Source organism: Oncorhynchus masou, chromosome 23 (assembly GCF_036934945.1).
Source record: "Oncorhynchus masou masou isolate Uvic2021 chromosome 23, UVic_Omas_1.1, whole genome shotgun sequence".
In the NCBI taxonomy this organism is placed as follows: Eukaryota; Metazoa; Chordata; class Actinopteri; order Salmoniformes; family Salmonidae; genus Oncorhynchus; species Oncorhynchus masou.
This window is the reverse complement of record NC_088234.1, coordinates 30,299,334-30,322,112: the sequence shown is the minus strand read 5'-3', so window position 1 is coordinate 30,322,112 and position 22,779 is coordinate 30,299,334. Positions and strand designations below refer to the sequence as shown.

General features: G+C 43.0%; 1 protein-coding gene across 12 annotated transcripts in view; it reads left to right on the top strand.

Moving 5' to 3' along the window:
- Positions 1–2,102: 2,102 nt before the first annotated feature.
- The window catches only part of LOC135510728 (calcium/calmodulin-dependent protein kinase type II delta chain), a 113,807-nt gene continuing 93,130 nt past the window's right edge, over positions 2,103–22,779 (top strand). For all 12 annotated transcript variants that reach the window (XM_064931893.1, XM_064931889.1, XM_064931885.1 and 9 more), the window contains exons 1-2: positions 2,103–2,424; positions 3,456–3,550. In XM_064931893.1, the coding sequence (XP_064787965.1) occupies positions 2,363–2,424; positions 3,456–3,550 (157 nt within the window). In that variant the 5' untranslated portion in view covers positions 2,103–2,362. The remainder of the gene's footprint in view (positions 2,425–3,455; positions 3,551–22,779) is intronic.

The window sequence follows — 22,779 nt, the reverse complement described above, 5'->3', positions numbered from 1 at the left end:
TGGAGTAGCCTAGACTAGATTATTGGCTAAAAGCGGTTCATGTGATATACACCTAAATAACAGCAGGTGCAAAGTAAACCTCATCACGCTCTCCTGGTTTAATTTGTCCAAAAGGCTTCAGACTTTGGCGGTGCACACTATTTTAGAGGAGAACAATTATGATTATGGGCAATTTTGTATTATATTGGTTAATTGAAATGTTCAGTTGCACCTCAAATGCTATAAAGGACGAGTCATAATACCCATAAAACCTAGTGGTCAAACAGGGAAATGGTTCCAATAGTTTTTCTAATATACCTTTTCCCATAGAGGATTTTAGAATCACTTAAAATAAGGGCTGTGTTTTGTGTAGTTTTACCCTGGCATGACGTTTTGATAACCGTGTAAATGTCTCTCAGACAAGGTGATTTTTTTACAAAATGTAGTCACCTGTATTTACCCCTAACAAATGAAATGCTAAGTAGCTGCTAATATCATAAAAAAACTACATGATGATCTGGACGAGACCACCGAATCGAGGCAAAGGTAAGAAACTCTGGGTTAACTATCTAATGTTAGCTTAATGTAGTAATGAATAAATGGGATATTTCTTCAAATGCACCTGTTTGCAAAGGTGCCAGGTAGAGATGACGTGCAGGAGCTTGCAGGGATTTGTAGTCTTGCATGATGTCTACTTTGTTGAATTTTTTTTACCCCATTTTTCAGGATATCCAATTACGATCTTTTCTTTTCGCTGCAACTCCCCAACGGGCTCGGGAGAGGCTAAAGTCGAGTCATGCATCCTCAGAAACATGGCCCGCCAAACCGCGCTTCTTAACACCTGCCCACTTAACCTGGAAGCCAGCTGCACCAATGTGTCGGAGGAAACACTGTTCAACTGACGACCAAAGTCAGCCTGCAGGCGCTCGCCGTGCGACAAGGAGTCACTAGAGCACGATGAGCCAAGTAAAGCTGGGGGGAAAAAAACGATTGGAACCATTTCCCTGTTTGACCACTAGGTTTTATGGGTATTATGACACCTTCACTGTGGGGCTATACAAGGTAGGGGTGTCAAACTCATTCCACAGAGGGCCTAGTGTCTGCAGGTTTTGGTTTGTTGTGATTTTAGAGTTCAGCCAAGCGTAGGCTGAAGTGGTATAAAGCTCGCCGCCAATGGACTGGAGCAGTGGAAACGCATTCTCAAGAATGATTAATCACGCTTTACCATCTGGCAGTCCGACGGACGAATCTGGGCTTGGCGGATGCCAAGAGAACGCTACCTGCCCAAGTGCATTTTGCCAACTGTACATTTTGGTGGAGGAGGAATAATGGTCTGGGGCTGTTTTTCATGGATCGGGCTAAGCCCCTTCGTTCTAGTGAAGGAAAATCTTAACACGACAGCATACAATTACATTCTAGATGATTCTGTGCTTCCAATTTTGTGGCAACAGTTTGGGGAAGCTTCTGGGTTAAGCGGGCATTGTGTCAAGAAGCAAGGTGGCTTGGTTGGTTTGTGTTTGTTTCAGAGGACACATGGCTCTCAACCTTCTCTTCTCCCGAGTCCGTAAGGGAGTTGCAGCGATGAGACAAGACTAACTAACAGTTGGATATCATGAAATTGGGGAGAAAAAGGGGTATAAATACAAATTATATATAGAGGAAAGGCTTTTTCCTGTTTCAACATGACAATGTCCCCGTGCACAAAGCAAGGTCCATACAGAAATGGTTTGTCAAGATTGGTGTGGAAGAACTTGACTGGCCTGCACAGGGTTCTGACCTCAAACACCTTTTTGGGATTAATTGGAATGCAGACTATGAGCAAGGACTAATCACCCAACATCAGTGCCCGACCTCACTAATGCTCTTGTGGCTGAATGGAATCAAGTCCACACAGCAATGTTCCAACATCTAGTGGAAAGCAGCAAAGGGGGACCAACTCCAAATCAGTTCCCATGGTTTTGGAATGAGATGTTCGATGGGCAGGTGTCCACATACCTTTGGTCATGTAGTGTCTATAGGCCTCTGTACCCTCCGTGGGGGTCCGTGGTTACAGCTAGGGGGAGGCGTTGTACAGTGGTCACACAACCAGGAAGAGCTTGATAGAAAAAGTCTCGCAGCCTAAGTGAAGTGTCAGTAGGCAGGCACAGAGAACAGCAGGTCTCGACGTCCCTGACAACCCCTAAACTCCCGTGCCAATAACCATTCTTAGATTCGGAAACGGAGCTGGAAGAGTAAATGTATTTGAATTTTAAAGCTTATTTTGTGAATTTGGTTTATCGTTTGAGCTAGAATATTGTCAATTTGAAACACAGCAGAGAAACTCGAGTGGCTTTTGAGGTTTACAGTCCTAACCTACTAGAGACAGTCTTCCCTATCCTTTGCCATGGCTTCGACAACCTGTACCAGATTTACCGACGAGTATAATCTCTACGAAGAGCTGGGAAAGTAAGTATTACAATGTTTTTTTAAACATTTTTTAAGCCATCTTGATTGCGTTATGTTTAAGTACTGACGCTCTAAACGATTGGTTCTTAATAAGATTACCTGTTACCTGCGTGGTGCACAGAAACGGCGCTTACTGTATTTACAAGTTGTCTTTAAATAATTATCCTAAACCTGTCCTCTCTAAAAGCGTTTTTTTAAAATATATTTTTAATTCGGTTTAATGTTTACGTAGTATTTCAATAGCTCTTGGCAAGTCCCCGCCCTTTCAGTGGAGAAACCATTGTAGTAAGGGCGTTGAAATTCCCAAGTGGTGCGTTTTCGTTTATAAAGGGTAGCGCCTCCAAGTTTATCGAAAAACATTTCCTCAGAAGCAATGTCATCCTCAGCTCTCAGCTAAATGAAAGTGCCAATGTAAATGTGACCTATTGATCCGCTCTTTATTATTATTGCCCAATGTCCACGTGTCATTATGCTGTTCTTGCAGTTGTTGTCAACACACTGATATTAATGACGGTGGATTGAAGGTCCAAGGGTCACCGTTTAAAAAATTGGTAACAGCCCGCTATCCCTGTGTGACTAAGAAGATGCCCTTGGCATTACTGACTGTAGACTGCCCTACTGTACCAGCACAGGGCGCCTTTGCGGGGGTGGGGACAATTATGTCACTCGCACTTTCTCTGTCTTCAGTGCTATTTTCAGCGACTTGTCAAGAAGTGGTGCGAGGCTCCAGTGCTTGTAATCTATTTCTCTTTCTTTGGCATTACATGTGCTGGACTATATGCAATACCTCTCAAATTTGACTAGTTACCCAGGGATCCACGGGGCACCTTTTTTTTGTCTCACCTGTTTAAAACGATAGAAACAAATGTTTTGATTTGTCATCACTGCCTTTTTATGTCTCAATAAATGACAATTTTAAAGTCAAGTCAATCAACTTATTAAGTGTAGTGTAACAGTTAATTATTACCGCACAGGTGATATAGGGATAGATCCATTGTTTGAGTACTCATCTGTTTTTATGTTTCCTAAAGGGGAGCTTTCTCCATAGTGAAAAGATGCATGAGGATCTCCAGCGGACAGGAGTATGCTGCCAAAATCATCAACACAAAGAAGCTATCTGCTCGGGGTAGGTGCCTCTAACATGTCTTTGCCGTTTCTGTTGACAACCACTAAATATCCCAACAACTCCCTGTTATGTCAAAAGTTTTCAGTGAGATGCACGGGTGGTGGCTTTTGCCTGGTATTTATCTTCAAATTACATGGGAACATGGTACATATGCAAGCATTTCCCAAAAAACGTTGTCCTCGGGACACCAAGGGATGCACTTTTATTTTTATTTTTTACACTAATTCAAATGATCAAAGCTTGATTAGTTGATTATTTTAATCAATTATGTAGTGCTAGGGCGAAAACCAAGACGTGCACCCCTTGGGGTCCCGAGGACCGAGTTTAGGAAGCCCTGTGGTATGCAGTTCCAGTGAAGGACCCATTGTTGCCACATATTTCTCGGTAAATACCAGAGCTGGGACCAAGTCACACTCATTTGAGTCACAAGGTCGGAGTCTCAAGTCAAGTCCCAAGTAGAACGGGTCAAGTCCAAGTCATGCATTATAAAAGCAAGTCGAGTCACTAGTGTTCTTCAAATCAAGTATATATAAAAAATCTATACATGCTAAGACTTCGTCAACTACAAATCTGTGTCTATTTATTTTGGCTACCAGACACCGCTCTTTTCATTTTTTTTGCCTACAACACATTTTGATCATGCAATTAGTAAAATAGAGACTTTGTAGCAGTCGTAAGGGCATGAAATCAGCAGTAGGCAAGGCAGGTTGACGTGCCCAGAGTCTAGATGTATTTACAGGTCGAGCTGATCCAATGGTGAAAGCACCATATCGTACAAAATATGCAAGTAGATTTTCCAAATGTACACGGGCAACAGCCAAAAGAAATAGCCTCTGTATCAGGCAGGCTTCACCTGTCCTGTCTAAACACACAGGTAGAGAGCAAGACTGCACAGCCTCCCCTTGAGAAACCAAATCAGACCTTTCTAACAGGATTTCAAACGGGTACATATAACCAATTGGCCACTCGCAGGACCACACAAGTAACCAATTGGCCACTCGCAGGACCATACAAGTAACCAATTGGCCACTCGCAGGACCATACAAGTAACCAATTGGCCACTCGCAGGACCATACAAGTAACCAATTGGCCACTCGCAGGACCATACAAGTAACCAATTGGCCACTCGCAGGACCATACAAGTAACCAATTGGCCACTCGCAGGACCATACAAGTAACCAATTGGCCACTCGCAGGACCACACAAGTAACCAATTGGCCACTCGCAGGACCACACAAGTAACCAATTGGCCACTCGCAGGACCACACAAGTAACCAATTGGCCACTCGCAGGACCACACAAGTAACCAATTGGCCACTCGCAGGACCACACAAGTAACCAATTGGCCACTCGCAGGACCACACAAGTAACCAATTGGCCACTAACCGCAGGACCACACAAGTAACCAATTGGCCACTCGCAGGACCACACAAGTAACCAATTGGCCACTCGCAGGACCACACAAGTAACCAATTGGCCACTCGCAGGACCACACAAGTAACCAATTGGCCACTCGCAGGACCACACAAGTAACCAATTGGCCACTCGCAGGACCATACAAGTAACCAATTGGCCACTCGCAGGACCATACAAGTAACCAATTGGCAATTACAACCAATAAACTGGTTCGACAATGTTTTTTTTTTCCCCTAAAGGCAATTTCCACAGCCATTGTTACATTGGTACATTCATCTTAATCAGACTTAATGATTATTAATGCTATTTCATCACCATTCATCCACGGAACAATCATTTTCTCTTATTCAACGTTCTGACCTCAAAGCGTGGCGCGCGCTCCTATTTACGCACCACCAGAATGAGAAACACAGGACCCATGGAACTCTGACATAACCTGGGAAACATGAACAAAGGAAACACACGTTGAGTTAAATGAACAGAACTTAAGTCTTGCGAACGTTCATTGCTCCCAGAGGGTAAGATATGGTCCATTTTAAAGGTATCAAACATGAAACAGAAATATCTGTGTTGCAATAAACGGTGCGGGATGGAATGTTGAAATGCTAGCAACTAGATGGGATATAGATTGACCAAAATGCATTTAAACGTGTGAAAGCAAGAGCAAACATTTCAACGATAGAGTTTGGAGAGCGTAAGTGGAGACATGTGCCTGTGGTGCGTCTTTGCCACAGTAATAATTTAATTTTAACAACAAATTCCAAATGTTAGCTTCATAAGTAAATCAATTTCAAGCAATTTTGACATACCAAAGACCAGTAGGCCTATTGTAGTAATTGTTCTTTGATGCCTCATTGCTGGTGAGCTTGCAAGTAATGCAAAGATTTTTATAACTAACCCAAGATAGATCAGAGCCTGTTGTTTCCAATGAATCATTAGTGGACAGAACAAGCAATGAAGGTGGGCAGAGCCAAGCGCGAGCTAGTAAGATACAATTGGCACATTCTAGCATTTATTTGCATATTTCCGTTAGAGAGCGCCTACGGTATGAAGTGCGCATGTCCAATAACTCAATTCGTCCTTGCACTTCTTCTAAACAACTGAAGTTTTAGAAACTTTGGCATAGTGTAAAGAAGAAGAAAAACAAAACAAAAACAGAGTCTACTCTTATAACAGATTCTTGTTTTGAAAACTGAAAACTGTAGGGCAATCCAAATGTTTCATCGATGAGAAAATTATCTGAATGTAGGCCAAAATCCATATCGCTCCATCTTCCCCCACTGCCGGCCTCCTGGGCTTCCTCTCATCACCATATTTGATACAGAGTGGAAACGCCAACCAGATGCTTCTCATTTATACATCCGGTGAAATATGTGGCTCTTTGTTCTATCTGGTTAATATTCTTGATCACCAAAGCATTTTGTAGCAGGCAATTTTCTCCCCCTACAAGTAGATGTTTGCACTGACCTCCGATCTTATAGCTGCACAGCAATCTGTTCCCTAGCTCACCTGGCCTGTGATTGACATTGCTTGTCCAATCAGAGGGCCTAGTGTGCATTTCACTAGCCAATCTGTTGCATGTTTGTTTTGCTAGGGCGACGCTGTGACTACTGTCTCTGGCTGCGTGGAGAGTCATGCATGGAGACTCTGCCACACAATTTGTGACAAAATGTTACAAAACCTGGCCGAATAATTTCAAGTCATCAGCTTCAAGTCATAAAATGTGTGGCTCAAGTCCACAACTCTGGTAAATACCGGTTGAGCTAATGTCACCAAGAAGAATGTGTCTTGGCTAGAAGGGATACAGTTTATGTCAGTGACATCAATGACACTAATTACATTTTTTACATTTTTTAAATAAATTATTTCAATTGGCGAGAGGAAATATAACTTGTAAAGTTGGTCACCATCTAGATGTCACAGTGACATGCCTAGCTATTACTGCCCTCGGGATGCATCATGCATGACAACAAGCCGGTGTGAATGGCAAGTACACCGGCGTTGTATTCAGGTGCTTGCCAAGGCGAGTTGCTTCATTCGGGGCAGCTGTATCATTAGGTCTCAGGCGGTAGCTAACATGGTCCACTTTTTCCCTCCCAAAACATATTTATCTGGAGTACGATAGCCAGGGCTGGCCCTGGACGTTCTGCCGCCCTAGGCGAGACAAAAATAATTACATCTTAGACATTTTTATGAATCTAAGCTTGGCACTTTCAAACGTTACCTTTCCACCTAGACAGAGGCTCTACTGATGCAGAAAACAGTAAGCTTCAACTGCTGGCTACTCGTCCGTTGTACAACCCAACAACAGTAGTGTTTCCCTAAAAGCTGCCTGGGTTTAAACAAACATCTTATCTTTTCAGAAAGAGATGAGATCAATTAATAGGGACAGAATAGCATTTAAAAAAAATATTATAGGCTGCAGTTTAGCGAAATTGATATCCTCATATGCATCGGAGTCAGGTCTTTCGTGGCCATTTTAGAGCTTGTTTCTACCATAAGGCGTCACGGAGTTAAGCATTGTTATAGAACGCTTGATATAATCTGGATACGTTGTATGTATTTATTTCAAAATATAAAGCAAACAATATATATCCTTTGTTAAATAAAAGGGCAACAGGGATTTGTGATACCCTCACTCAATCCGATCCCTGGTTTAGGTCAAACACAGGTCAAGCCCTTCCAAGACACCAAGGTATTTAATCAGTGTATGCGACAATATTGGATTATTTGGCTTTACTGACATCTATGGTTCGGATAATTGTCTGTCAAACAGGTAGGTTTACCACTTATTTTTTGGAAGATGAAGAAATAAACTCCAATTATCTATGTAATTCTGTGTTTAGGCCAATTCCCCTCCTTATCCTGATGTGGCCCAGCCTGCACTAACAGATCCCGTAAAGATCCATTCATATATTTTGGCCCCTCACAGGGATCTTTTGTTTTTTGTCTGGGAGTCGGATTTAGCAACAGCACCACCACTGTCGTTGGGGACGGGGAGCAACCAGTCTGGGTCCAAGATTGTAGGGTCTTCGCCGGCATTTTTTTGGAGGTGTGGCGAGGCCTGGTGCGAACACCTGTTCTTGTCCAGCCAGAGAGCTGTCTTCATCGTTGGAAGTGCATGGTTCGGACTCACCCGGTTTGCCCTCTTAGCTGCTAGAATCAATGAACGGGGGGATTGTTGTTCTCGGGAAAATAATTGCCTGTCCTCGTCGGCTTGTCATTTGCTTGCTGCACGCTGATACATTTCACCAGTGAATTTCTTTGGTTTAGAGATTGTGCCTCTTTTCTCATTGTTAAAAAAAATATTTGCTTCCTGATAGTTTTTGTCTCTTAGACATGGTAGCAAATTGTTTCAAATCTCTATAGATTACTTTTAGCAAACATTATATCCGCTAGTAGTAGCTAGCTAATGTTAACAGGCTAAGTTAGGCTACTGCCTTAATCACTAATTGTCTATATCACAAAAATAATACAATTTATTTGGCAGATACATTTTTATTAATGTTTCACAATTGGATAATCTCATATAAACACACATCACCATAGCTTTGGGGTGGGGTGGAGGCGGGAACTGCAGCAACGCTATGAGCTGGTGGTGTAGTAGCCAATCGTGTGTGGCAGCCAATTGTCAAAATGCCGCCCCAAATTCAAGTGCCACCACAGGTGGCGGCCTAATCTTGCCTAATGAGAGGGCTGTCCCTGACGATAGCAATTTACACAAGAAATGACTTATTGGTACTCCCGCTTGCTGAGCGCTGCTGTCCCAGAGTACGGCGAGGGAAGTCGATAGTGTAGCCATCAGGGTGACTGCTAAAGCACATTTGTTGTAGGTATTTCCACAGCAAATGTTTTTTTTTTAAATTGAACCTTTATTTAACTAGGCAAGTCAGTTAAGAACAAATTCTTTTTTACAATGACGGCCTACACCAACTAAACCCGGAAGACTCTGGGCCAATTGTGCGCCACCCTATGGAACTCCCAATCACGGCCAGTTGTGATACTGCCTGGATTCTAACCAGGGTGTCTGTAGTGGTGCCTCAAGCACTGAGATGCAGTGCCTTACGCGGAACCCAAACCGGCTGCGCGTGTGCGCCATCGTGCATAAATGTATTTTGTTCCCCCACATCAAACGCGATCACAACACGCAGGTTAAAATATCAAAACAAACTCTGAAAAGCATTAAACATTTATGGCAATTTAGCTTGCACTTGCTAGCTAATTTATCCTATTTAGCTAGCTTGCTGTTGCTAGATAATTTGTCATGGGATATGAACATTGAGTTGTGCATTTAAGGTAAAATAACAAGATCCTCTACTTCTGACAATCCACACATAAAACGGTCAACTGAATCGTTTCTAGTCATCTCGCCTCCTTCCAGGCTTTTTCTTCTCTTAACTTTATATTGCGATTGGCAACTTTTCATAAATTAGGTGCATTACTGCCACTGACCTCGTTCGTCTTTCAGTCACCCACGTGGGTATAGCCAATGAGGAGATGGCACGTGGGTGCCTGCTTCTAGAAACCAATGAGGAGATGGGAGAGGCAGGACTTGCAGTATGATCTTAGCAGTTCTATTTTAGCCCTTGGCAACACAGACGCTTGTTGGCGCACGCAATAATTGAATAACAGATTTGTAAATGTATTTTACCACGCTCGCTCATGCGACGCGAGCGGTGTAGTCAGCCTGTTATATCGCTGCGTCGCCGGGGGCCCAACTACTACAGCATTTAACGTCTACATTTTTGTGGGGAAAAAAGGTAACAAAATTGAATGATTCTGAACACACTTCCAAGTCCCAACGAGTTTGACATGAGCTGTATCCCTTCTAGCCATGCCCAGAAGAATGCGGTATGTGGTTCTAGTTTGTTGGTCACTTGTCTCAAAGCTCTGTCAGCCTGTGAGAATTATAATACCCCCTCTGACCTCAGTCAATGACAGGAAAATTCTTCAAGACTCTTCTTCATTTTAGGGCTTAACCAATTGACCTGCAAACCAACGTCCCCCAAATTTGCTCTTTCTCCCTTATCTTTTGAGGGTACAGTGTACATTCATAACAGTATGAACATGACTGTATGAACATGACAGTAGTTGGATGTAGTCAGGCGTCTTTTGTGACTGGTTATCAACGTCTGTCTTTACAGTTCCTGTTTCACTTTCATACCCTTAGTACTCCTTGTGGCGAGGCATAAATACCGTAGCTTGTGATGATGCAAGTCATAACATCGGGTTAACCTGCTTTGATTTCTGATTAGCAGTACACGATTCACAGTGTAGCCTATTGTGTCACAACCCCAGTCACTATGGGAATGGACCCATGTTTGAAGCGATACTACACGTGGTAGAAATAGACATGCATTCTTTATGACCTTTTGTGTGTCTATTTCCTGGTGCTACTATAGCATTGGACCGCCTTTCTAGGAAGCAGCTCTCTGGCCTGTTTTTCTTTTTTATTCTCTCCATCCTTCTCTCTGAGGGAGTTTGTGGGTCGTGGCTCCCCGCTGTCTGTATGCCATTATGCTTGTCTGTTTCCCTCCACAATCCTTTAATGGGCTGCTGACAGACACACTAAGACACACACGCGATGTCTCGTGGGGAATCGGGGGTTTCCTTGCTGCACATACATTTTAGAACTGTCTGCTCGGGCGACGGAGGGCTCGAGACTAGGAAAGGGATGGAGTGAGTGAGGGATGGAGTGAGGGATGGATAGGACTAAGACACAGGAATGTAATTCTATCACAGACAAGTGCTAGACAACATGTAAAGAACAGAACATTTAATAAAATGAGCGCGGGAGAACAATAGGGAAGGAAATAACAGAGCTGGAATGAGGAAACGGTAGCCTTTTTCTTACACAATCCCCTTTGTCTGTGCTAGCTACATAGAGTAAGGCGACGATTAGATTGCTGAGGTGATGAATAGAGGGAGGCCCAGGGAGGGTTGAGGAGAAGTTTATTGAGTTTTTTTTCCCCCGTGATTGATCCCAGGCTAGGATTGGCTTGACTGAGTGACTCCACTGAGCTGTGGCTGCCCTTACCTGAGAGCAGGAGAGATCGTGTCTCCCCATTTCTGAACTGACAGCCACCTTAGACGGAAACCCCAGCTCTGTGTCTATGCCAGATACAAGGGCTGGAGTAACATACTTAACAGGCTGGGGATCATACCTCACAGGTTTATGTGGTGATAAAACAAGCCACTGTATCTAAGCTGTAAATCTAGCACCAGCATTTTGAAATCTTATCCTGCCTAATGGCATTGAGTAGGCTACTAATAATGGCCAGTACTGTAGAGTAGGGCTGGGAAGTTCCAGGGACCTGACGATATGATATTATCACAATGCTTAGGTGTCGATACGATATGTTTTGTGATTCCCACGATTCTATATGTATTGCAATTCGATGTTCCAAACATATTGCTCACTATGCACTGAGTGTACAAAACATGAATAACACCTGCTCTTTCCATAACCAGTTGAATTCAGGTAGAAGCTATGATCCTGTATTGATGTCACTTGTTAAAGCCACTTCAATCTTTGTAGATGAAAGGGAGGAGACGGGTTAAAGATTTTTTTTTTTTTAAGCCTTGTGATAATTGGGACATGGATTGTGTATGTGTGCCATTCAGAGGGTGAAAGAGCGAGACAAAAGATGCCTTTGAACGGGGTATGGCAGTAGGTGCCAGGCGCACCGGTTTGTGTCAAGAACTGCAACGCTGCTGGGTTTTTCACACTCAATAGTTTTCCGCGTGTATCAAGAATGGTCCACCACTCAAAGGACATCTAGACGATTTGACACAACTGTGGGAAGCATTGGAGTCAACTTGGGCCTGTGGAATGCTTTCAACACCTTGTAGAGTTCATGCCCTGGCGAATTAAAGCTTCTGAGGGCAGGAGGGGTTTTGTACAATCAGTATATGTTTGCTGCAGAGAGACTAGAGGGCATGAGAACCAGTTTTGATCAGTCAGCGAAATGGTGATGACAACATGTCTCACTATTTAAAAAGATTGAGAGCAAACTATAGGATGGAAAATACTGGAGTTTTGCTGCAGGTACAGCCGACTAGCGCTAGTTAACTTGACCTACAGAAGCAAAATACAATTGAAGTCGGAAGTTTACATACACCTTAGCCAAATGCATTTAAACATTTAATCCTTGTAAACATTCCCTGTCTTAGGTCAGTTAGGATCACCACTTTATTTTAAGAATGTAAAATGTCAGAATAATAGTAGAGCGAATTATTTCTTTCAGCTTTTATTTCTTTCATCACATTCCCAGTGGTAGGAAGTTTACATACACTCAATTAGTATTTGGTAGCATTGCCTTTAAATTGTTTAACTTGAGTCAAACGTTTCGGGTAGCCTTCCACAAGCTTCCCACAATAAGTTGGGTGAATTTTGGCCCATTCCTCCTGACAGAGCTGGTGTAACTGAGTCAGGTTTGTAGGCCTCCTTGCTCGCACATGCTTTTCAGTTCTGCCCACACATTTCTATGGGATTGAGGTCAGATCTTTGATGGTCACTCAATACCTTGACTTTGTTGTCCTTAAGCCATTTTGCCACAACTTTGGAAGTATGCTTGGGGTCATTGTCCATTTGGAAGACCCATTTGCGACCAAGCTTAAACTTCCTGACTGATGTCTTGAGATGTTGCTTCAATATATTCACATAATTTTCAATCTTCATGATGCAATCTATTTTGTGAAGTGCACCAGTCCCTCCTGCAGCAAAGCACCCCCACAACATGTTGCTGCCACAACGTGCTTCACAGTTGGGATGGTGTTCTTCAGCTTGCAAGCCTCCCCCTTTTTCCTCCAAACATAACAATGGCTATTATGGCCAAACAGTTTTATTTTTGTTTCATCAGACCAGAGGACATTTCTCCAAAAAGGATGATCTTTGTCCCCATGTGCAGTTGCAAACTATAGTCTGGCTTTTTTTATGGCAGTTTTGGAGTAGTGGCTTCTTCAGGTTATGTTGATATAGGACTCGTTTTTACTGTGGATATAGATACTTTTGTACCTGTTTCCTCAAGCATCTTCACAAGGTCCTTTACTGTTGTTCTGGGATTGATTTGCACTTTTTGCACCGAAGTACGTTCATCTCTAGGAGACAGAACACGTCTCCTTCCTGAGCTTGATGACGACTACGTGGTCCCATGGTGTATAAACTTGCGTACTATTGTTTATACAGATAAACGTGGTACCTTCAGGCGTTTGGACATTTCTCCCAAGGATCAACCAGACTTGTGGAGGTATACATTTTTTTTTAATGAGGTCTTGGCTGATTTCTTTTGATTTTTTTTCCCCATGATGTCAAGCAAAGAGACACTGAGTTTAAAGGTAGGCCTTGAAAAACATCCACAGGTTCACCTCCAATTGACTCAAACTATGTCAATTAGCCTATCAGAAGCTTCAAAAGTCATGGCATAATTTTCTGGAGTTTTCCAAGCAGGTTTAAAGGCACAGTCAGCTTAGTGTATGTTAACTACTGACCCACTGGAATTTTGATACAGTGACTTATAAGTGAAATCTATCTGTAAACAATTGTTTAAAAATGACTTGTGTCATGCACAAAGTAGATGTCCTAACCGACTTGCCAACACCATCGTTTGTTAACAAGAAATTTGTGGAGTGGTTGAAAAAAATGAATTTTAATGACTCCAACCTAAGTGTATATAAACTTCCGACTTCAACTGTATATACTGTACCAGTCAAATGTTTGGACGCACCTACTCATTCAAGGGTTTTACTTTATTTCTAGAGAATGCCAAGAGTGTGCAAAGCTGTCATCAAGGCAAAGGGTGGCTACTTTGAAGAACCTCAAATGTAAAATACTTTTATTTAAAAACACTTGTTATGGCTGCTACATGATTCCATATGTGTTATTTCATAGTTTTGAGGTCTTATATAAAAAATAGTAACAATAAAGAAGAACCCTAGACTGAGTGTGTCTAAACTTTTTACTGGTACTGTATATACAGTGCCTTCGTGAAGTATTTTCTTAAAAACAACACTGAAATAGGTAAATGTTATAAGTATTCAGTTCCTTTACTCAGTATTTTGGCAGCGATTACAGCATGAGTCTTCTTGGGTATGACGCTACAAGCTTGGCACACCTGTATTTGTAGTTTCTCCCACTCTTCTCTAAAGATCCTCTCAAGTAGGTTGGATGGGGAGCGTTGCTGCACAGCTATTATCAGGACTCTCCAGAGAGGCTCTGGCTGTGCTACTCAAGGACATTCAGAGACTTGTCCTCAAGCCACTCCTGCGTTGTCTTGACTGTGTGCTTAGGATCGTTGTAAACCTTCGCCCCAAGTCTGAGGTTCTGAGCGCTCTGGAGCAGGTTTTCATCAAGGAGCTCTCTGTACTTTGCTCCGTTCATCTTTCCCTCGATCCTGATCCCTCCCGCTGAACAACAGCTTGATGCTGCCACCACTGTGCTTCACTGTAGGGATGGTGCCAGGTTTCCTCCAGACTTGACGCTTGGAATTTAGTCCAAATAGTTCAATCTAGGTTTTTTCAGACCAGAGAATCTTGTTTCTCATGGTCTGAGTCTTTAGGTGCCTTTTGGAAAATTCCAAGCGGGCTGTCATGTGCCTTTTACTGAGGGGTGGCTTCCTTCTGGCCACTCTACCATAAAGGTGTGATTGGTAGAGGGCTGCAGAGATGGTTGCCCTTCTGGAAGGTTATCGCATCTCCACAGAGGAACTCTGGAGCTCCTTCAGAGTGACCATCGGGTTCTTGGTTACCTCCCTGACCAAGACCCTTCTCCCCTGATTGCTCAGTTTGGCCGGGCGGCCAGCTCTAGGAAGTGTCTTGGTGTTTCCAATCTTCTTCTTCCATTTAAGAATGATGGAGGCCACTGTAATCTTGGGGACCTTTAGTGCTCCAGAAATGTTTTGGTACCCTTCCCCAGATACCCAATTCCTTTGACTACATGGCTTGGTTTTTGCTCTGACATGCAACTCTGTCCCTTTCCAAATCATGTCCTATCGATATAATTTACCACAGGTGGACTCCAATCAAGTTGTAGAAACATCTCAAGGATGATCAATGGAAACAGGATGCACCTGAGCTCAATTTAGATTCTCATAGCAACAGGTCTGAATATTTCTGTAAATAAGGCATTTCTGTTTTTGCTCTGTCATTATGGGGTATATTGTGTAGATTGCTGGGGATTATTTATTTTTTTAAATCCATTTTAGAGTAAGGCTGTAACATAACAAAATGTGGAAAAAGTCGAGGGGTCTGAATACTTTCCGAAGGCACTGTATATGTGTGTGTATATAACTCTATTCCCCCCCCCCCCCGTCACTACTGTAGAGCAGTGTTTCGCAAATTCAGTCCTAAAGTACCCCCAACAGTACATATTTTGCTTGTGGCTCCGGACAAGCACACCTGATTCCACTTGTCAACTAATCATCAAGACCTTGACAAGTTGAAATGCAGTATGTTGGCCCGGGCTACAACAGAAATGTGTGCCGTTGTGGGTACTGGAGGACCAGAGTTGGGGAAACACTGCTGTAGTGTGACACATAGGGGCAACCTGTCTATGTCCTTACATGGTGTGGTGTTATCTGCCTCCACTGAAAGCAGGGAGAAACGTGTACGTAGTGGATTGGCCTTGGTTCACTGCCCTGGACTGTTTTGCTTGAGTTAGCTCATGTGTTATCAAGTCAGTCTGTCCCCGTTATCAAATACGTTTCTGTTTAGTAACTAGTGAGCTTTCTTGTGCCTGTGTGCAGTTGGCGTTTTGTCACGATGTGCATGTGTGCTATACCCACGCTCATTGTTTGTCCCTTTTCTGTATCCGTCCTTGGCAGCCCACTGCTTTAACAACAGTGATAATGCTTTAACGTTTGAGGGAATTATTTGCAGTACAAGGTTACTTGTCCTTGCACTGGGGATTCCCGAAGTGGGTCGTGTAAGTTCAGAGGCTCGTGCGATGGTGAAACTCCATAGGGAAGAGTGCCTCCTTACTGACCCATGCTCTTTTTGGCTGGCCGTGTGGAGGTGTTAGGTTTGTCCACCTATCTTTCCTCACACGCTTCTGTCAATGCATGGTCATCGGGAGTAGTGCTTTCTGTACTCTCTTCATATCTCTCATTTGGTGATTTTCCCCTTTCTCTAAATTGGTTCATATTTTTCATGCGTATGTTTTTGTACCTCTTTCTGCGTGGTAAGATGAGGAAGTATCAGTTTTTGGTGCCAACTCTGTCTTTCTATAAAGTTGTTGCTTAAATTTCTCTTGTGGTTATGTCTAAGCTAGCAACGAAGACATACTTGTAGGTCAAATGCTACTCATCCACAACGGCAAGCTTGTTAGGTTGACAGTTCAGGCCTACATTGGAAAATATCGGCCAGTGGTCAGACATCAAGCCAGCTAATATTTTATGTTTGTGGAAAAACAGCAGCACAACAGTCAGTAACAGAGGAAAAGATCAGCTGAAACCCCGCCATCCCAGGGCTGTGGAAAAGCCACTGGCAATTGTGCACAACGACCACGCTGCTTCTGGCTCCTGGAAGATGCAGACATTTTTTCCTGAGAGAATAATCTTGGCATTTCCATGGACACAATGAGATTCACGGGAAAGTATGTTTTTCCCTCTTTGTTCCGTTAGTCTAAGTACTAGCCTGGAGCTGATGCAGGGCCCTATTCAAATCTGCGATGTAGAGAATGTGGATGGAATCACGGAATCCAGACATTAGAACCATAATTCAACAATAGAAAAACATATATTGAACTTGGTAGGAAATCAATGAAATTTATTGAGAATTTATTCATTTGCCCACATTTATTATAAGACATGAACAGAATTCATCAGTGATTTAATTCGTATTTCCTGCAATTTTAAGAGGAAACGAGAATGTCTGTCTACGTGGCCGCCTTTACTTCCAGTTCTCTGCTGCCAATGACTGGAACTAATTGCAAAAATCACTGAAGCCAGAGACTTATATCTCCCTCTCTAACTTTAAGCATCAGATGTCAGAGCAGCTTAGCTATCATTGCACCTTTACACAGCCCATCTGTAAATAGCCCACCCAACTGCCTCATCCCCATATTGTTTATCTTTTTTGCTCCTTTGCACCCCAGTATCTCTACTTGCACATTCATCTTCTGCACATCTATCACTCCAGTATTTAATTGCTAAATTGTAATTATTTTGCCACTATGGCCTATTTATTGCCTTGCCTCCCTAATCTTACTACATTTGCACACACTGTATAAATATTTTTCTGTTGTGTTATGGACTGTACGTTTGTTTATCCCACGTGTAACTCTGTTGTTGTTTGTGTCGCAATGCTTTGCTTTATCTTGGCCAGGTCGCAGTTGTAAATGAGAACTTGTTCTCAACTGGCCTACCTGCTTAAATAAAGGTGAAATAAAAAAATAAAATGTTTGTGGCTACCACTTTCTGTAGCCGTTAGCAATGATGCTAATGAAAACAGTCTTCTGGTAGATGGAAAGGCTTTCCCAAAAACCTTCTCAATTAATTGTTAACTACAAAGTAGCCTAAGCTGGTAGAAGGATCATGATTATTTGTATCAATCCAGGGTATTTGTTAGGTGTGCACTTGGAATTAAAGGGTAACTACACCAAAATCTAAATTTCTTCGATTTTTTTTGTTGTTGTTTTTTTTGTTTTTTTTTTCTCCCCAAGCATCGTTGTGGAGTAAACATCCAATTTTGTTTTTCTATAAAAAATGTTTTGTTTGGATTGAACCCGAAACTGGGAAAATTCGAAACCCGAAACCTGAAAAAACAAAACGGAATTAGGCAAGAAATAAAACTGATTCTTTGTTTGAAATACTTCCTTCAGTAAACTTGGCCTTATGATATTGTAGACTTGTGTCAATCTCCAAACATGCAATCTCTGGCCACTCAAATCACCCTGGCGTCATTTAGAAGCAGATTTAGCACAGACAGTTGCCATCATCTCCGATAGGGTATATTTTTCTATATGTTTTAATTAGTAAAATCAGTTTAGACTTGTGCCTATCCTTCTAGGCTCTGTCAGGCTCATTCTCTGCCAATGAGAGGAGTGTAGACTCACCCTCCGACATGGCTTGATTACCCAACCAGACCTCCCAAAGTCTATTTCCGTGGCCCCACAGCATCTAATTAGCATAATAAAAACATTCCCATAAAAATCTGTGAGTTAAAGCTAGAGATCTTTTTTTGTTTGTTGTTGTTTTGAATGCGTCTCAATCCACCGCATCCGCCGACGATGCACTTCAGCAAGGTGACTGAGCTCGAGCGGCGTTTGTCAGACCATGAGACATCCCGGGAAATCAGTCTTCTCACAAAATCGTTTGTCGCGTCCAAACCGCTGAGACCCCCTCTATGGAAAGATGACTCTCACGAGCACGCCCACGTGACTCACAGGACTCTCACAATGCACCAGTTTAAAAAGAAATAATGAATGGAACTAATGTATATATGGAGCCAGTTTAGTGCCAAAAGTAAGGGGGTAAATAGAATAAGAATACAAAAAATGGTATCCGGATCTTATCTCTGATTTATAGGACTGCCACTTCAGGACAAACTTTCTTTTGATGTTTTTTGGGGACTATCTGTTATTCAATGCATTTGTATGCTCTAATAGCAGGAATGGCCAAATTAAATTTTTCATCAATGCTAATGCGCGCACACACAGCGCCCACCATAAATCAAAATCACACGGGCCTGTGCCTTGGCTCATCCTTCCAATATGGCAGAGCTTGGTGTCTGGGAATACCCTCTTCACGCCAGCATGAATACAGATGATTCGATCACCCCAAAGACAGACATATCCTCCTCAGAGCCTAACTTTACCATGACTGATTTGACTGCCTTTCTCAGCTTTATATTTCACACCACTTTCAGTTAGTGAATGGACTTCATTTCTGCTATGGTGAAATGTGGCACTAGCTGTGAGGTTCCCCAAGGTGTGAGGGATTTTTTTCCCCCTTCACTCTGTTCCATGTCTGTATATCTCTGTCTCGTTTTCTTTCACGGCCAGGGGGGGTGTTGAGTCATAAACGGTGTTCGTGTCACCAGTGGAAGAGCAGATTGAGTTGTGGTGTTTTATCTCCAGGTTCTGTTTTGTTTATTCATTCTTTGTAAATCTGAATGGATTTGTGTAAAAGCAAAGCCCTCGGTCCGTTTTAACCCTCATATTCCATTCGAAAGAGAGTGTGTGTGTGTGTGTGTCTGAAGTCCACTGTGTTACATCACCTAATCAGTATATCTGCTAGGACACCCTGGATATTATGCTGAGCTAGTACATTCCCAGAGCATTTCTAGAACAGAGGAACAAAAGAAAAGCTGCAACATTTGGTATGGTGTCAGGAGAACATTTCCTGTGTGTCTGTGTGCATCCCTGGGGCCCCCCTCCCTGTGTTTCAGGCAGGCAGGCTAAAAATATCTCATTAGACAACAGAGGGGGAGTAAGAGCAGGAAGTAGAGAGAGAGAGAGGGATGATGTCAGTTGACAAACTATCAGAATGAACAAAATACTCAAGAGCCTTGGCGATCTCACATTTGGCTGCATAATGTTCAATGAATGTCAATGAATGAAATGTATTTATATGCCTTCGTATTTCCGTCCTGAATCGGGTCACATGCAACAAAGAATTGCTATATGTTCTTGTTCCGGTCACTCTAGTTCTACCCAGCCATGACCGGAACAATCGTGGGTGAGATGGATCAGGGAAGAGACTGGGAGAGATCAGAAGGGCGTGATGAGACGAGCACAGTGCAGAGGAGCGCACCGCGCCTGGGCCACGTGCATTAGAACATGTTATTAGCCACCGTGTCGACGGAAATTCATTAAACAAATCAAATGAAATTGCAGAGATGGAATCTGGTGTCGTCCCCGGGTTTGGCATATCATTGGCGGCATGGAGGTCTCCTGTTCTTTCTCTCCTGTCCTTGATATCCAGGCATTTTGTCATTCATTTTGTTTGTGGCATACCTTTTCGAATGACTCTCTTGTCATTTAGATGATAAATCCATGAAATGCATGGTTTGTCACCATGGTTGGTCACTTGAATCTAAAGCTCAGGCGATATGTCCGTCATCAATGTGAGTTGGCTACCAGTGTCTCATTGCGATTTATGACAGTGATGGATACTTGTGGATAATGTGCCACTGAATCCACACACAAGCACTTGTTTTCAAGCTCCAGACAGATCAGTCTCAGATATCCTCTATCCCGTCACTGCTAATACAAAAACATTGACCAACAGGCCGGTCAGGTGTCAGAACGAATGAGGGATTTTGATTTTATATCTTTCTCTCGTTTCTGATCTGTGATCCACGTTGGTTATTTTCCCTCTCCTTCCCTTCACCTGTTTCCAAGTTCATTTTCCAGTTGGCTGAAACAGCCCTGTTTGCATCGTGTGTGTGTGTGTTTGTGTGTGTGTGTGCGCTGTCTATTTTCAGACCTGACGTACACTCCCTCAGAAGCGCTAGGCTACGCTAGCTAGCTCCATCACCGTGCCACTACACCACAGCCTCTCTGGCACGAGCACTCCTTAAATAATATACAGAGAGAGAATCCACAAAAACAGTCATTTGTTTTCTCCCTCCACCGGGGGTTTGGGGGTGGAAGGATTATCAGTGCATGATTGAATGCAAAAGAACGAAGACATTGAGTGGGGGAAAACATTTCCTCTACTCATACCGTGCGATTTATGCGTAACCACACGCGCGTGCACACCGTGCATCACGTCGAACCGTAACCCAGATCCTATCTATGTAAGCCTAAAGTGCTGCCAAGCCTGTCATCCCTGATCGATCTGTATATTCTTTTCCTTCTCCTTCTATTTCCACCTATGGAGGGATAAATGTGAGCTTTCCCCTTGGGCTTCAGTCTAAATCCTTATTTAGCAAAGTAGGCCAGGGAACTCGGGGGGGTGGGGGTGGTACAGGGCTCCCTTAATTATAGCCTTTTTGTCTGGGAGACAGAGACAGAAGGGGCGCTCACACTCTTAATGAACGATGGCACCATCCACCGGGCCTTCTGGGGTTAAGCATCTATGGCCTTTTCTCATTTTGGCAGTCCGTTCTCCACCCTCTCTCCTCGGTCCTCGGTCCTCTCTCCTCCATGACCCGGGAAACCGATAAGTGGTCGAGGAGAATTTCTTAGTAGGCGAACGGAAGAGTGTCCTCCCCTCCTCCATATCCATCTTTCATCGAGGATAGGATACACATGACTATCAGAGTTCTTTGCGGAAAACTTTTGAAATCTGCCACACCCTCTTTAAATCAGCTATGTCTTTGTCAGAGAAGAAAATCTTGCACATGTTTAAAACGATAAGTAGCATGTTTTTCTCTAAAATGTATTGCACAACTAAAGATTTCTTTTGAGATCCACCCCTGCTAACACATTTTTGTCTATGTTCCCTCTCTTTGCTGCCTCTCCTCGATTTATCTTTTTCAAAAGGAGGCAAAAGAGCATGCAGGAGTTGAGCAAATCTAATTGGGGAAAAGGCCATTGTTTCTCTCACTGTTTTTCTCTTGCTCGCTGAGAAACAGGACTAATGGAATGGAAACTTTCTGGGGATCATTATTTTTCATTGAACTCTGACCTCCTTGGTGTTTTTTGTGCTCCTGGAAGATGGGTTATGTGTAAATGTGTTCTGTGTGCAGGAAGAACAGTGGAAACACACTGCAGTAATGAGACTCTGATAAATATTGTTTATCGATGGAATTTGACTCTGTCATGCCTTCCCTCTGTTATTCTTCCGCACAGTGTGCCAGCCGGTCTTACAGGTGTCAGGTGGCTTATTCTAGCTTATGTTCCAAGCCGAGACTGTCAAACACACTCCTTTAATACAAGTGGAACAAGTCCATTCACCTTCACCCTGTCGCCATCTTAGAAAGCACTACCCTCATCTGTATTCACACATTCAATAGATTGTTATTCCAGCCTTCTCTACTGAGGTGGAAGGTGTTCTCCCCAGCAGTTTTGGGTTTGTCCTTGACGTGGCCACGCTTTTTGAAATTTCGACAGCAATATATGTGATTGTGTGTGCACGCATGCGGAGGGCTCATTGTCATGTAGTAAGAGCCCCACCCCCCCTTGCTGAACAGGAAATGTGTCGTAGATACTGTATCTATCTTATAGGTGTACAGTGCATTCGGGAAAGTATTCAGACCCCTTCCCTTCCTCCACATTTTGGTACGTTACAGCCTTCATCTAAAATTGATTAAATTTAAATGTTTTCCTCATCAATAATGACAGACGAAACAGGTTTAGATTTTCTTTCCCAAATGTATAAAAATGGTCTTTATTTACATAAGTATTTAGACCCTTTGCGATGAGACTTGAAATTTAGCTCCAGCGTATCCTGTTTCCATTGTTCATCCTTTGAGATGTTTCTACAACTTGGAGTCCACCTGTAGTAAATTCAATTCATTGGACATCATTTGGAAAGGCGCACACCTGTCTATATAAGGTCCCACCAGTTGACAGTGCATGTCAGAGCAAAAACCAAATCATGAGGTCGAAGGAATTGCTCGTTAAGTTCCGACGCAGGATTTTGTTAAAGCACACATCTGGGGAAGAGTACCAAATGATTTCTGCAGCATTGATGGTCCCCAAGAACACAGTGGCCTCAATCATTCTTAAATGGAAGAAGTTTGGTACCACAAAGACTCTTCCTAGAGCTGGCCGCCCAGCCAAACTCAGCAATCTAGGGAGAAGGGTCTTGGTCAGGCAGGTGAACAAGAACCCGATGGTCACTCTGACAGATTTTCGGAGTTCCTCTGTGGAGATGGGAGAACCTTCCAGAAGGACAACCATCTCTGCAGCACTCCACCAATCAGTC